Source organism: Pteropus vampyrus, unplaced genomic scaffold (genome assembly GCF_000151845.1).
Source record: "Pteropus vampyrus isolate Shadow unplaced genomic scaffold, Pvam_2.0 Scaffold241, whole genome shotgun sequence".
Classification (NCBI taxonomy): domain Eukaryota; kingdom Metazoa; phylum Chordata; class Mammalia; order Chiroptera; family Pteropodidae; genus Pteropus; species Pteropus vampyrus.
The window spans coordinates 402120-418628 of NW_011889022.1; the positions used below are offsets into that span (position 1 = coordinate 402120).

At 49.9% G+C, this 16509-nt stretch overlaps 1 protein-coding gene across 1 annotated transcript in view; it reads left to right on the forward strand.

Moving 5' to 3' along the window:
- ADCY10 (adenylate cyclase 10) overlaps positions 1-16509 on the forward strand; it is a 42223-nt gene that overhangs the window by 12392 nt on the left and 13322 nt on the right. Inside the window, exons 9-17 of the mRNA XM_011374209.2 lie at positions 2612-2667; positions 5946-6099; positions 6585-6777; positions 7284-7370; positions 10076-10350; positions 11794-11930; positions 13236-13364; positions 14547-14825; positions 14957-15247. Of these exons, the coding sequence (XP_011372511.1) occupies positions 2612-2667; positions 5946-6099; positions 6585-6777; positions 7284-7370; positions 10076-10350; positions 11794-11930; positions 13236-13364; positions 14547-14825; positions 14957-15247 (1601 nt within the window). The remainder of the gene's footprint in view (positions 1-2611; positions 2668-5945; positions 6100-6584; positions 6778-7283; positions 7371-10075; positions 10351-11793; positions 11931-13235; positions 13365-14546; positions 14826-14956; positions 15248-16509) is intronic.

The following is a 16509-nucleotide window of genomic DNA, read 5'->3' on the forward strand; positions in this document are numbered from 1 at the left end:
AAGAAAGTCATGAAAGGCGTTGCGGACGCTGGACCCGTCTACCAGTGCCTGGGCCTCCACGAGAAAGTGTGAGTGTGTGGCGCTGGGTTGGCGGTATCGTTTCGTAGCCGAGGGGCAGGATTGTGAGAGCCAAACAGTCGGCCCCTTCAGATCCACAGCCGCTGCGGGAACCTGAAATTCACTCCCTCCCAGACCAAGGCCCCAATTTCAAAGCCCTTCGTCCCTCCCCACCCTACCGCCCTTGCAGCATGGTAGACACCCCCGCTCACCCTCAGCTCTGAGAACCAGGGTGGTCCTTCAGAGCCTGTGCCGACAACAGAGACCCCCTCCCTCATTCGCGTACCTTTTTGGAACCGGTGACCAGCCATTAGGTATTTACCGATCATCCCAAGCGCATGCCAGTGTCGACAGGACTAACAGAGCATCAGACAGTGTTCTTCCTTCAGCCTTTAGTGAGGTGTACTCCCCAAGAGCCCAGCTTAGATGCACAGGTGACAATTCGGGCTTCCAATCATTTTCGTGACAATGTTCCAGTTCCTTGCGATGACATACAAGGTGACCACCTGCCTTTCCAACCTCACCTTCTCCTGCGCCCCGCTCCACTGCAGTGTCTAAATAGATTGTCCTCCCCATCACCCGCTCCGTCCCTAGTCTACTGGGAAAACCACCCCATGTCAATGTTTGGCATCCAGCTCGAGTCTGTTCCTCTGGGAGCTGGCTCGGGAACTACCCAACCCCAGCTCAGCCAGTTAAGAGCTTTCCTCCTCAAGTAACTCTACAGCCTACGCTCCTGTTAGAGCCCTCGTCACGCTCATCACACTTGCTGCCTTGTGAGCTCCTTGGGGATTGTGATTATTTCTTGTTCATTCTTATATCCCCGGTGCTTGGCACATAGTAGGCACTTAATAGTGAGGAGTAAGTGAAGGAATAGCATGGAAAGCAGAAAGGTTTTTGTTTTTTTTTTTTTAATTAACAAGCTAGAATCCAGGTCTTAAAAGGTCAGATAATAGAATCAGGGCTTCAGTTGGTTCAGAGAGTCTCTGATTATCCACCTTTGTATTCCCAGGGCTCAGCACTGTGCTTGGTGTGCGTAGACCATCAATAAAACGCTATTTGAATAAGTGAATGGATAGTAATAATTTTTTGTGAAGCCCTTATTAAATATTAGGCACTTTATCTCAAAATATATAATTTATTCTTGATATCCACTGTATCAAGTGGAAAATATTATTATCTCCATTTTATAAATTTAAAAACCGATATTTGAAGATGTTAAATGACTTGTCCGTGGTCATAAACCTAGTAAGCAGTGGAGACAAGGTACAAATGCCACCGCAGCGCTGCACCATGAGCAGCCACGAAGCCTTAGTGACATACGCACACACTCGCTTCTGTCACAGGCGTGTGGCATTCAGCTCATCTCTGCTGGATTTGGCTGGTATTGCCTAGGCTCATTCATATGCCTGGGGCCCAGCAGGATCTTGGCTGGCCCCAGGTGACCCCGGTGGGGTGACTGGGCAGTCTGGTTGACCTGACTGGGACAGTTTGGCTCTAGGAGGCTTATCCCCCATGGGGCATGCTGTCATTGCGAAATCAGAAGAGCGAGAGAGAGCAAGCCCAAGGTGCAGGCCTTTTTCAAGCCTCTGTGTCATGTCAGCGAACCTCTCATTGGCCAAAGCGCTTGCACGGCTGAGCCCACATGGGCGGGCGCTTCAAGTTACAGTGCCAAGGGCCCAGGTACAAGCAAGGGTGAGGACGCAGGGCCGTTAAGGCAGGCGATCTGCCACGGAAGCCCTGGCCGTCCAGTCCCGGAGCCTGCCCTCTTCGCAGTTTTCCCGTACCGTCTCTGCAAGTGAGAGTCTAGAAATACGCGGACGGACGTGCATAGGACCTGCGTCCTGCCCAGCAAGCTCACCGCCTAATGGGGAAGGCCAGCAGATAGAAAATGAGCTTTGAATTCAGGGGGAGACGCGGGTGTGTGCGGCAGCAGAGGCGTAGCGAGGCGGTAGGATAGAACAGACAAGGGGACGAATGACCAGCAAGGCTCCTGCAAGAGACGGATGCAGTGGGGCGGGCGCGTGCGCCTCCGCTAGTGTCTGTGAGCTGCGGACTCCAGGGCGGGACCCACTCCGTCCCTCCACTTCCTCGTTTGTGAAATGGACATAAGAATAGTACCTTCTTAATAAGGCTTTTGTCAGGAGTAAAGGAAATGATGCCTATAAAGCCCTAGAAACCGTGCCAGGCACAGGACATGTGCTCGGCAGAGCAATCAGTGGAATCCTTCCGGGATGTGACAATACGCTACGTCCAAGTCCAGTGGGTCCCATGTTGGGCGTCCGGTTTCCCTAGAAAGGGGTCAGCCCGGCCCAGGCAGACGCAGCAGGCCTTGACTGAACGATGTGCCGGGCGCCATGGAGACGCTGCTGCCGCGCGGGCCGTTCGGACCCTCCGTTTCCAGGTGAGAAGTCCTTGCCTTTCCCCTCGGCCGCGGCAGCCTGAGAGTCAGGGGCGGACGCCTGTTAGGGACCGAAGAGGCGGCTTTCTGGGCACTAGGCGCCCGTCCCTCGTGCTTCCCTGTTTTGACTCTAACATCTTTTCTTCTTCCCTTCAGCATGTTTGGTATGGCATACCTCATCTGCAACAGAAATGAGGGCTACCCTTTGCTGGGTAGGTAGTGGGCCTTGCTTTTTAAACTTCTCTGTTGATCTGTAACAAAACATACAGAAACGTACAGCAATGATAAGTCCGCAGCTTCATGAATCATTACGAATGAATATATGATCACCATCCAGACCAAGAAATCGAAAAAACAGCAGTCACCAGGGAACCCTCATGTGCTTTAACTCTCCCCTTCCCCCAAAGATTTCTAACCCCCTAGATTTCTTAAGCCTGTTTTTAAAATTCACATGGATGAAATGATACATTGTCTTGTTACATGTGCCCCTTGTCAATCAACATTATGTTATGAAATTTACCCGTGTCGTTGGGTGTAGCTGTAATTCATTAGTTTTCGTTGCCACGTACTATTCCATTTTAGAAATATACAGCAGTTTACTCGCTGCGTCATCGTAGAGCATTTGAGTCGTTTCCAGTGTTCGGCTCTCGTGAGGAATGCCGCCACAAAGACTCTTGTATAAGTCTTTTGGTGAGCACGTATGCGTTTCTGGGGATTATATATGTGACGATGAAACCGTCAGGACAAAGGATACAATTTTGGTAGATGATTTCAAATAATTTTCCAAAACGATCGTGCTTCCTGATATTCCGACAAAAGTGTCGCGAGAGTTCCAGTTGCTCCTCATCCACCAGCTGCTTAGTTTTCTCGGTCTGTCATTGTAGCAGCTCTGTTGGGAACATGGCAGTATCTCACTGTGGATTCCGCCTGTATTTCCCTGATGTGGTCGAACTCCTTTTTCATATGTTTATTGGCCACTTGGACGTCATCTTGTATGACGTGTTTGCACACATCTTTTGCCTATTTTTCAGTTGGGTTATATTTTTATTATAGATCTGTTGGAATTATTTATCTATTCTAGAATCCGGTCCGTTGTCATTTCTTTTTGCTGCCCCTAACTTTCTCATTCTGAGCTTGCCTTTTGACTCTACTAATAACATATTTAGTGAACAGAATTTTTATTTTAATGTAACTCAATTTATCAGTCTTTTCTCGTTAGTGCTTTCCTCCCCCAAAGGTCATGAAGATTCTTTTTCAGACTCTTTGCCAGAAGTTTCGTTTTACCTGTTACACGTAGACCTACGATCTGTCTGGCAGTGAAGCTTTTGTGATTCTTGGTGGCAGGGACCCTACCATGAGAAAGCTAACTCGAGACAGGGAGGCAGACATGACAGGAGGTGAAGAGACAGCCGTGAAGGCTGGCTTGTGGATTCCGAAGGCAGCCATCTCTAGTGCCGCTGGTAACTTCTTCCTGTCAGACCTCGACATCGCTAAAAGTGTCATCATAAATTAAATCCTGGTCATAACTGTGTAGGGCAGTTAAGAGGAGGCTCTGTCCCATTTTGGGGGCTACGTTAGGACAGGATCTTGACATCAGCAGAGCCTAGGAGAAGAGCGTTCCAGCACCGCAAAGAGCGCTGGGGCCAGCGGCAGCGCCCCAAACTCGCTGCGCCCAGGTGGTTTTCAGACTCTGCAAGCAAATCACCTTCTGAGAGTCCAGATCCCCAAGCTCCTGGAAGCTAGAAAGGGGAAAGCGTGCTCGCTCTCACCCCTCTCCGAAGCTTTACTTTCCATCCTAGGATATTCTTGTTGCGATAGTGACCGACAGTGACTGGACCTCTCAACCAACCCCCTTTCCGCAAGACTAGGGACTCAGTGTGACTGTCACGTTAGAGCACAGCACTGCAGCCTGCAGACGTTCCTCAGTCTGGTCTGGTGGCCTTTCCTCCCAATTCCACCAGTCCGCGGTAAAGATCAGGCCCACGTATCTTGCTTTAAATCTACAGCCAAAAACGGACTGTTGGGAATATGAAAAATACCGTTCTGTTACGAGAGCTCCTGTAAGTGAAATCGTGTCTGCTAACAACACAGGCGACGATACAACTATAGTAAATGAAATTTTTTTTAGGGTCAAAAATGCGAACAATAGTCCCAGATATCAGAGCCTCGTTTAGTTAAAAACAAGGCGCATGTACTTCAGGTCGAGTTGACTTTGGTTTACATCCAGCTGAAAACACAATCGATGAGGTCTAATCTGTGTGCATTCTACATGAACAGGACCCAGAAGATCCTGCTGGGCAGACTTCTGAGTCTCATCTTCCGAGTTCCTGTGTGAGCCTCAGGCCAAAGAAATACATATCTCACAAAATTCAAGTTCAAATGCATATTCAGAAAGGGAATATTTCACTCAAAGAAATTATATCGTCTGCAGAGTAGTTCTCACTACACCGTACCCATGAATTCACATTACCAAGTAAACGCTTAGCTTCTTTGTATGAAACATCTAAACTTAGAGTAAAGATGCTCGTTTTTGGTAGCCGTTAGATAACACCTGGGTGTGCGTTTACTCTGTCACAGGGAGCACGATGGACTCTCCAGAAAAGAAGGAAGAATCAGCCCCAACCGAATCTCCAGCTCTTTTGACAGAAATTGCTCACTTCTTTGAAATTTCAGTGCTGTGTTTCTTTCTGTCCACCCAGGTTTCAAAGATCGTGGGCTGAGTTTCAGATTTCACTCAGGGCATCTTGTTACATATATTTAAAAACACACGAGAAAAATAACGGTGGCAGGTTTAACCCAAAGTGACTTTTATTTTCTTCTTTTCTAAGTTTTCTATTGTTTCTTCAGTAAGCATGTGTTAAATTTACAATCACATTTAGGTTGTTCTTACGATAGGAGTAATCTACATGTGATTTTAACAAGTAAACTGAATTTTCTTATCACTGATAATGCTTCTAGTAGCCTCCTAGATAAGTATGATTTCTCATTTACAGAGAACAAGTTTCCTTTACAGAATCGGAAATAAAATATTCTACATATAATTATTCAATATGAGAACCTACAGTATAATAAATTTATTTCCTAATGTAATAATCTATAGATTCCTTCTACTGTGCTATAGGTAAAAAGGAAAAAAAAAAAAAGAATTAGAATCAGAGAGCCCTGGCTTAATTCTTGGTTGTGAAGTCTAAGCAAATCTCAGTTTTCTGCACTAAAATTAAACGGACATTGTAACGAGCATTATAAGAATACTTTCCCTCACAGCTCGTGGTACTCAGACAAAACTGAAAAACCACATTGTTAACTGGAAAGCTTTGGAGAAAGGTTTTGAGAATTTTTAACGTGCACAGGACTTCCAGAAAGTCCATGCACAATGCCACGGAAATTCCGAAATTCTTCTTAGACGTGGTATCACTATGTGCTGTTTTATATCTCTAGACTATTTTATGTTGATTGGGTTTGCTCCCTTTTTAAAAAATAAAAATGACAGGACGTGATAAGGAGATCAAATACTTCATGTACACTATGAAGGAATTTTTGGGGTCCAGCTGCAGCCGAGTCCTCATGTACGAAGGATTGTCGGGATATGGAAAAAGCCAGATACTTATGGAAATCGAGTGCCTGGCCCAGCGCGAGAACCACAGGTGAGTGTCCTGCAACGACCTTTTCCTGTGAACCAGAGAATCCCGATGTCCTTAGACTTTCACCTGCTTTAACGCTCCGCCCCTTCATGGAATTTGCCTTTTGCAAGCTACCCGCGGTCCATCGATTATCGGGTGCCATGCACCCTTGTGCTAAACAAATAATTAATGATAAACATATTAAAGCCAGGAAATGGGGAGCTGGGGTGACTCCTCGAGGTCCTACTCGGTCGCACAGGGGAGAAGATGAGAGCCTGCACGCAGGCGGAGGGCGCAGGATGATTGAAAAGGGGGTGGCGGGGCTCAGGGCCGCGGTGGAAGGAGGAACCGTCTCATAAGCAGGAACGAATGCGGGCTCCCTGACCGCAGGGGGGGGGGTTCTGTTACAAGCCCCAAGGGGGCAGAGTCAGTGCTTTCATCTAACCCTTACTATTTTCAAAAACTACGTTTAAAAACTTTCTTCTGCTTCTTGACTCTCTCCTGAACAGGACCATCACTATTGCCTTGACTAAGATCAGCTTCCAACAAAATTTTTATACCGTCCAGATACTCATGGCCAATGTACTAGGTCTGGATGCTTGTAAACATTACAAAGAACGACAGACCAACATTCGAAATAGAGTCAAAACTCTGTTGGAAGAAAAGTTTTATTGTATTCTTAATGACATTTTCCATGTCCAGGTAACTCTCTAGTATTAGACCTCTGCAAGAAATAGTGACGGGCCAGATGTAGCAACTCCTCCCCGATGTGTTATGACTTAGCATCTCTTTGGCCTTTATTATTCTTTTCTTTTCTCATCTGGAGAATCTGGGGAGTGAGGAAATGGCTCCCGGTCCTCCTTGGATGAGCACCCACTTTCCTGAGACATCCCGAAGGTGTCCAGAAATGCCATGCCCAAGAAAATCCAAATGCCACTTGCTGGTTCATTTTTCCCTCACCTTTCTGTCATAGGTGTACAATGCTAGCTAATCCGGGGCACAGAGTCACTGTGCTCCCGCCCACAGGTGCCTGCCTGTATCTAATAGATTCAATGACAGGGTGTCAGAGCTGGAAGTGATGTTACGGATTATCTAACACACGAGGCTTCTACGACACAGAACAATAACGTGATTTGCCCAGAGTCACACAACTAGGAGTTCCCTTTGCTGTTGTTCCATACTCAATATTCTCATTAATCTTTATACAGTTCCCTATTTCACGAGAGGCTTCCAAGATGAGCACTTCGAAAAAGCAAAAGCAGTTGGAAACATTGTTTCTGAAGATCTTGGAGCAAGTAAGAAAGTTGTGGGTTAAGAAATGGGGGGAGGAAAACTGGGTAGTTCACCCCAAACATAGGCGGACCGAGGGGTTCAGACTCTACTGGCGAGGAGCTTTGAGATGTATGAAAGCTTTGTCCTAAAGTGCTTAATTCTCCTCCATCCTTTCGAACCTCGAGATGAGAGTCTGTTCAGAACGTAGCTACACTTGAATGGAGTCCCTTAACCTTACTCCTAGGAGTCTGGCCTCTCCTTAAAACCGGCCCTCTTCGTTGCTCTGTCTCTGTGTGGTGCAGTATATCTAAGGGGCTGTGTGTGCAGGCGCTGCAATCGGACTGCCAGGCCAGGGACCCTGAGGTCTATTACTTGCTACTCGAGAAAGTGACTTAATCTGTCTACGCTTCTGTTTTATCATCTATAAAATGGGAAATGATAGTACCTAGCTTGCAGGGTTGCGAGGTTTAGATGACTAGATTATACACGAAACACTTAGAACAGGGCCTCTTTCATCGGAAACACACAACCAGTGCTAGCTCCCTCTCTGAATAACCTCATCACCGTCCGCTATATGTTGATGGTCACCAAGATTACACTCCGGTCCCCACCTCTCTTAGAAGCCCCAGAACTATATTTTCAAAAACCTCCTATAAGTCTACGTGAATGTAACAACGCCCGCTTAGCTCAGTGTCTGATCGTAAATTCATTTTTTTCCCCTACTCCTGTGCCTTTTCTTCCTCATTCTGATCCCAATCCTTGATTTAGTTAACGGCAAATTTATTCATCAGAGACCTGCCAGAGTATATGCAAACCGCACCAACCATATGTTTTTGCTCTCCAGATAATTCCCAATGCTAATAAGATGAAAGCCAAAGATTTTTGTTTTTTTAACCTGGTGAAATGCTACTTGTCCTTCAATGTCACCTCTTTGGTGAGAGCTTTCCAGATCGCTAGGCGTGCTAGTGAGGAATCTTCCACTGTGCCCCTGTTAACATCGCTATCATATTTTGGGTTGTATTTACCCCCACCATATGGCAATTTGTTATTCCCTATATGTGCATCTTTTCCCCTCTGAAGGACAGCGAGCCTCTTGCTCATCTTTGTATTACCATTAACCAGCAGAGTGTCTGGCACGTGATGCATGAACACTACAAGTTTATGGCGCTTTATCACGTTTATAATCAAGCACCCTCCTTCTCCACTCAGGCAAATAAGCAAAGCAATATCAGCAGTTTCTGAACGTCAGGCCTTGGACTGTTTGCGTCACAAGTATCCAGGAAGCTTCTTTAAAAATACACAGATCTCTGAGTTCTGCCCTGAAATATTCAGAAGAGCTTGGGTTGGGCTTAGGAGTCTGTTTAGCTGTTTGGTTTTGTTGGAGAACCTCTCGGTGGTTCTGATGTCCCCTCTGGTTTGGAAACCACTGCTAAAGCTGTGTTTTAACTATAGGCTATGACGACAATCTTTGGATCATTTATTCTCTGTGTGACCTTGGCAAGTTCCTTAACCTCTCTGTGCTAAATTTTCTCAGTAAGGAGACTCAGTAGTACTACCTGATGTGAGTGTTATGTGGATTAAATGAGTTAATTTATGTGAGAGTATCACACAGTGCCAGGAACGTTGTGAGTGCAATGTAAATGCTGGCTTTTATTCACATTAGAGAGAATCCAATTCAACCTCCTCATTTAAATATGAAGAAGCTGGAGTCAGTGATGGAATATGGAAATTATGCTTGTTTTGGTCCTGCTTTACTCTCCTCGATTCACAAATAATACACTGACAACACCATCAATTACGATGTTCTCAGGGTCAGTGAAGAGCTAAATTTCTGGTAACAAAATGAGGCCGTCGGAGCAAACTTCCTATGTGTAAGGGATAAGGCAGGTTAGAACATTTTGCAATAATTGTCTTACGTGATCTGGAATTTTAAAGTGGCCTTTGCTGCTTTTGTTTATAAAAACATAGAGGAGAAGAACAGGTAAGCCCGTGTCTTCCCAGAGGGAACCAAGAGAAGCCAAGAGCAGCCCGGGGCAGTAGGACTGGGGCAGCTTTTCTCTGTTTAGACCCCACACAACAGAGACGCAGGGCCTGCTATGCAACGGCCGCTACCAAGATGTGAGGACACTGTATCCCCAGCACCTAGGATCGCGCCCGACCCTGACAGGTGCCCAATAAATGCTTAGCGAGTGAATGATAATCCAGATGAGTTGGAGGGAGGTAGTCTGCACGAGAACGGGGACACGTGTTCTGTTTTAAGTGTCACACACACTTGAACACATAGTTCAAGCCAGAGCAGAATGAGCCGCCGGCCGGGCCAGCCTCCTTCGGCACTGCGCGTCCGGCGCGGAGCCCGGGGCCTGCTGGCTATATGTTGGCTGAGCAGATGTCAAGTCGATATCCCCAGGAGACCTTCATTTGCTACCAGATTAAAATGATTTGTAGGAAACATCAGTTATTTTTGTGTGGCTACAATCCCACCTATCCTACAAATGTGTATTATCTTTACACAAAGATTTGACCGAGGAAGAGTCCATTCCAGCCAGCTCTGTCCAAATTGCCACAAATTTCAAGGTAGTGGAGTCCAAATTAACATGAAGTCTTTGGAAAGAAAAGATTTAACTCGGCACCACAAAACCGATGGATACACGTGCGGACCGGTCCACGCACATGAACGGAAACCCAAAGTCCTACAGCATTTCTCTTTCTGTTTCTCTGCCACGTCCAGAAAGTGCAGGAGGAGAAGATTATTTTCATCATTGATGAGGCCCAGTTTGTGGATTCGAACTCCTGGGCCTTTATGGAGAAGCTCATCCGGACCATTCCCATCTTCATCATCATGTCGCTGTCTCCCTTTCCCAACCTACCCTGTGCGGCCGCCAGTGCCATCATGAAGAACAGGAACACCACCTACATCACGGTCGGCGCCCTGCAGCCTGAGGACATCCGCAACAAGGTCTGCCTAGACCTCGACGTCGAGGGCATCCCCAAAGAGCTGGACTCGTGAGTGTCCCTCTTCGCTCCTGAGGTCTTGACCTCTGCGTTCCTCGCCCCGGGCTAGACTTCATCAGATTCCCTAAGATGCGTCTTAAAGCGCCTGTGTCAGTGCTGTTGCTGGTCCCACCTTTCCAGGGGGCCGTTCCTCGCGCTCGGGAGCGGGGAAGCTGCTCACCTTTTCCTCCTTCGGTCCCTATTATGCCTTCTCAGATCCTGCTCAGTGACCTCAGTCCCGCGTCCCCGTCTTCGTGATGGGTGTGGGTATGCTCTAACTGCTCCTTAGTCAGGATGTCATCAGGGGCCAGCGACACAAAAAGCAGACTGGTGAATGCGAAAGACCGCGGCCTGCAACTCAGCGAGGTCCCGCCCAGCTGGTGGCGACGGGGTCTGATGCTGGTGGCGTCTGGGTGCCGGTGCACAGCTGGCCCCCGAGTCAGCGCTCCCTGAGCCTCCCGGGGCTCCCCGCAAGCCCCGGGGTCCTGCCAGCGTTCCCCTGAATGGCACGAACCACGCCTCGGCCTTAGCTGGCTGTTCACACCCACTTTAGCATCCGCCTCTGTGTTTCCTGCGAGGTCGCCCTGCTCCGAGAAGGAAGGCGCCTTAGACACGGTCCCATCTGGGACAATGCCAGGCGCGCGCTGGCATGCTCTCGGGACCTTTTGTCTCTCTGTCATCGTCTCCCTCTCTCTGTAGATGTACACGTGTGTACGTGGACATGTCTGTTCTGTACGTGTGTATACATACGTATACACGTACGCAGATGTGTATCTACGCAGTGTGTGTGTGTGTGCGTGTGTCTGTATACGTGCACTTACCTCGCGATCTAGCAATCCCAGTGTTTCTAGGGATCTATCTCAAAGGTATATAGATAAAAGTATGACGTGACATCTGAACGAAGTTCTCACGGAGAACTCTGCATCATCTGCGTTAGTAAGAGACCGGGACACTCTGAATGCCCGTCTCCAAGGCGACAGTCAGAACCGAGCAGATGCGTGCACACGGCGGGGCCCGCACCGCGGCGAAGACAAACGAGGACCCGCGACACGGGTGGAGGGCAGGGGCAGGACACGTCGTTGAGCGAAAAAACGAGGTGCAGCCCGGCGTGCCGCGTGCACGGCGCTGTCTTTTCCAGAAGAAACGGCTGACACGTGCGCGGGTCTGCGCACGGTTGCCAGGAGAGACGCTGACACGATAGAGCGGCCGCTGATGGGAAGGGCGGCTTATGAGGCCGGGAGGGGCGGGAAGACGGAGCATGTGTTTTATGTAGTTTGGGCTTTGGAAAGCTGTTAAATGGTTTATATAATTTTTTTTTAAATGAAAGAAAAAGAATCTCTCAAAACAGAAAATCAACTGAAACCAATGGAGAATGAGACGGGAAATGAGATGACTCAGACGGGTCTTGCAGAGAGACGGCTCTCGGCGTAAACAGGTCGCCTCGTTTCACTGCAGGTACCTGGTGGAGGGGAGCTGCGGGATCCCGTTCTACTGCGAAGAATTGCTCAGAAACCTGGACCACCACAGGGTGCTTGTTTTCCAACCACTGGAGTCTGAGGAGAAGACAAACATGACCTGGAATAACCTGTTCAGTGAGTGCCGCGCCGCTCGTTCTCCCCACGCCCCCTACAGAGAGGCGGCAGCGTGGCCGTCCCCATGGTCTGCGTTCCCCAAGGGCGCAGGGTCTGGGCGAGCCAGGAAGGTCGGACCTGACAGCCCGGATCGTGAGAGCAGGTGACATTGCCTGCGACTTCCTAGACACGAGAGAACCCTGGGGGACCTCAAAGCCAGAGTCAGAACTCGGGGGGCTTAGGCATCATCTGAGGGGAGGAGGTTCCTTGTTTTCCAGAAGTAACACTAAGAGCTCGGAGGGAATTGTCAGCAGGGCCCCCGTGCTACAGAGACGTGGAGGAGGGCGAGCTTGGAGGCAGTGGCACAAAGGAGGCCGGTCGGAATTTTAAGGGAGACAATTTTAGTGAAGGGAGAAGGGGGCGTCGAGCCGGGGGGGGGGGGGGCGGGAAGCAAGCCGGAATGTAGAGGGTTAAGGCTCACGCGAATGAGAGAGAAGTGTCCCTGGTGGCTACGCAGCACATTCAGGGGGTTGGCAGTGATGAAAACCCCACGCACTAGCCACAAAAGAAAGGAAGAAAAGACAGGAAGGGCAAGGGAGGAAGAAAGAGGAAATGAAGTATGTTTTGACATGAAGGAGACACTTTATGTCCTCGAGCATTGAGGAGATAGAGTCTCTTCCATGAAGAGAGAGCGCGTGAAGATGTGATCCAAAGACAACCTTGGCCTCGAGTTCCAGCGCCACGTGCGCCGTTTAACTGCTGATCTTGTGGGACTGGTCACCACCTTCACTGGTGATGTTCACCTTCACGTTCTCACGCCACCTCTCAGGTGCTACGTGGGTGGCGGGGGGCAGGGGGAAGAAGCCATGCATTTTGGAGTAGCAGAGACGAAATTTCTAGGCAAGTTTGCTATGCAAACCCCTTGCCATTTTAAACATCGCTTTCCGATGCTTGTCATGCCACGAGCAGAGTCCCCATGAACGCGTGTGCATCTGAGTGGGGGTGTTGGGGTGTGCATGCAAGTATATGTCGTTACGTGCTGTGAGATACACCCCGATAATCTTTGAATCAAATTTTTGTAAAACTGCATGTATTATGGAAGACTTCCAATAGTTAGGACCAACCCTCGTGGGCGGGGGCGGGGTGCAGCAAAACATCTTTTGAGCAAATTTAGATTTTCATATATCAGCTTTACTTAAAACAGCATTCCAGACGTTTGCTTGCTGCTGCTCCCGCTCCCGTGAGATCCCTCTCAAAGTTTATGGGAAAATCAGGATAATGACAGAGCGATGACTTTAACTTGTCTCCCCTTTGATTTCTCCACAGAGAGTCTTTCTAAACCGACAGAGAAATTAAAAATATTGAAACTCGATGGTGAGGAGGAGTTCGAAGAAGTCTGTAACCTCGCAGGCGATGTCAGACTGAGAAACTTGTCACCGCCAGCATCATTAAAAGGTAGAGACGGCTTCACCTGGTGTTCATTTTCCATGACCGAGGGCCTTTTACTTTCTCCGTGGTAACTGTGAACTAAAAAAGAAGAGAGGAAGACGGCGAGACAGGGGTGGCTTGTTTTCTGTCGCCCCAGGCGATGGCGAGGGTTTCCCTAGTGTGGTGTTTCCGCTTCTCATTAGCAGCCACAGTCCCCCTGCGCATGTTCTGGGGGTCTGGTTTAAACAGTTTTCTTCAGCTGTAGAAAAGAATGAGGTATTTTCAACTAGACAGAAGTCAAACCATGAGAGAGAGAAACGTAACAATGAAACTTTTTCTGCCACCTACTTTTATCAAAAGTGACAAGGAAGAATGTTGATGTCGGAGATATATTATTATCTTTTTAAAGAAAAATGACTTTAAAGCAATGTTCTCATATGCGTTCAGCTCCGATTCATGCCATCTAGAGAGAACTTCAGATGTGTCAAAGGACGACCTGGGGATGCCTCGGGGTTCCCGGCCTCCGAAGGAACATCTAGCTCTTACCCGGGTTTTCATTTACTGCGTCCGCTAAAGAAGGAAGGCGGACCAGCTTGGCTTCTGTAGTGTTCTGTGGACAGCTCACCGAGTTCCAGTTTTGCCCCCGATGAGGATGCTGTGATGGGAAGGGTTTCTGGGAAACCACACGAGCTGAGTTGCTGAGCTTAGATGAGACGTCGCCCTTGGAGCAAGGAACTCTCCGGCACTGTCATAAGCACAGGGACGGTGATGGGTTGTCACGAGAATAAAAGAATCCCCGGGGAAGAGAGAGAGAAGCCTGGCTGCTGGGAGGTTCCCGGGGTAGAGAAGGCCAGGCGGAGAAGTCGACACAGACACGGAGGGCGGGCCCTGTGACCGCCGCGGCTTACCGTGACCCCGCTCCTCGCGAACCCCTGTTCACGCTTTCACACGACATCGGAACACCTCGAAATGGCTCTTACTTTTGCCTGGCCATGGTGCGCTGCACGTTTCGAGACCATGGCGTCTGCGTTTTTCGTGCCCCCAGCATAAGCGCCATCTGTGCAGCAGGCACTAAGCGAACACTTCTTTTGGCTTCGCTTGGCTGGGTTTCTGTGAGCAAGCACCGTAGAGCAGGACAGTTGTCCGGCTCCGGGATGCTTTGGTAAGGACAGATGACCAGTCCCCTGTTGTGTGGCTTTCCACCTGCAGAAATCTCTCTGGTACAGCTGGACAGCATGAGCCTTTCCCACCAGATGCTGGTGAGATGCGCTGCCATCATCGGCCTGACGTTCACCACAGAGCTGTTGTTTGAGATTCTTCCTTGTTGGAACATGAAGATGATGATCAAGGCCCTGGCGACGCTGGTGGGATCCAACATCTTCGACTGTTTCCGGAGCGGCAAGGATCTCCGAATGGCCCTAAATCGGAACTCGGTCTCGTTCGAGGTCAACTACCGCTCCCTGTCTCTGAAGCCCAACGAAGGAGTGGGTGAGTAGCGCCTGCCAGCGACTCGCACGCCCGCTCGGGCACAGGCGCACGCGGGTCGAAGCGCTGACCCGCGTGTGGTGGCGAGAGCGGCGTGCCGCCCTCCCCCTGGCCGAACCCTCTGTCCCCTCTAGCTCACGCGGAGGAGGAGGAGCTGCACGATCTGGAGAGCGAGGTCATCGAGTGCCACATCATCCGGTTCTGCAAGCCGATGATGCAGAAGACGGCCTACGAGCTGTGGCTGAAGGACCAGAAGAAGGCCATGCACCTGAAGTGCGCCCGCTTCCTGGAGGAGAATGCCCACAGGTGTCACCGCTGCCGCAGTGGGGACTTCATCCCCTATCACCACTTCGCCGTGGACATCCGGCTCAACTCCCTGGACTTGGACACCATCCGGATGATGGCGAAGGCCCAGGGATTCAGAAGTAAACCTCCTTCGTCGCTAAACGGGCCTACCCCCCCACCCCCACCCCAGGGAAGGTGGCGGCTCAGGCCCGGCAGGCCGGGGTCCGGACCTGGAGCGTTTTGAGTCCCGGGGCGCAGTGAGCGAGGAGACTTCAGCAGCAGGGGCCTGGGGGAGGGGCGGAGCTGGGGGGTGTGTGCAGAACCAGTCTCACTGGGAGACACTGAGGCAGGATTAGGGAGTAAGGACTCTGGCGAAACGGGGGTGTGACCAGAGCTCGAATTAAAGTGTCCAGATTCACAGCAAGGGACGGAATTCTAGAGGGTGGGGGTGCGGGTGGGGGTGGGGTCCGACACGGTAAAGCCGGAGCGAGGGAGGCCCGCGAGGGAGAGGTGTTTCTTGGCAGATAAGAATGTTGTTGCTTTCTCAGTCTAGTTTGAAATGACGTTGCAGAGAAGAAGAGCGAGTGGAGGGAATTGTAAAGGGCCGAGCGGGTCAGGGCTCCAGAGAAGCGGCCTTGGGCTTCAGGGCAGGGACTCGAGACCATCTGTGAAGCAGGAGTGAAAAAGTCCCAAACCGATGACACGAGCCAGCCGCGGGGCCTGAGAAGGCACAGAGCCAGCCGCAGGACCTGGGGAGGCACAGTGGAGGATTCAGGGCCCAGGCCCTGTGGGCGTGATGGGTGTCAGACACAGGGCAGCAACGCCCACTCATTCCGGCCCTCACTCATGGGCAGCCGGGACCACCGACGTCCGCCTGCCTGCTCCAGCCAATGGCCATGGTGACGATGCCTAAATCAGGTTGGAAACGCAGAGCCTAGCAGTAGAGGATCCCTATGGTATAAGGGTATTAAACACTGGGAAGAAATTTATGTAAAACGCCTGGCACATAGTAGGCGCGAATTATTTCTGATCATTCGCTCTCCATTTTGCGCGCATTCTCACCTGATCCTCATAGTACTGACCATTCAAGGTGGAGGGTTATTTTCATTTTATACGTGAGAAAATTGAGATCCTGGAAGATTAAAGAACTTGTGCAATTGCCACAGAGCCAGCGACAGATTTTATTCAGTGCCAGGCCGGTGTCGTCCCCATGCTCGCACCCGGGCTCGGGCTTCTGGGCCGTCATGGCCACGGAGATGGGGACGTGCTTCCCGGATGCAGCATCGGGTGTGACTCGGAGAGTGAGGCGGCAGATCGATCCCCTTTCTGTTCCCTTTGCACACTGGATCAGGGAGAAAGCGGCTTTGCACACTGGATCAGGGAGAAAGCGGCTTTGCACACT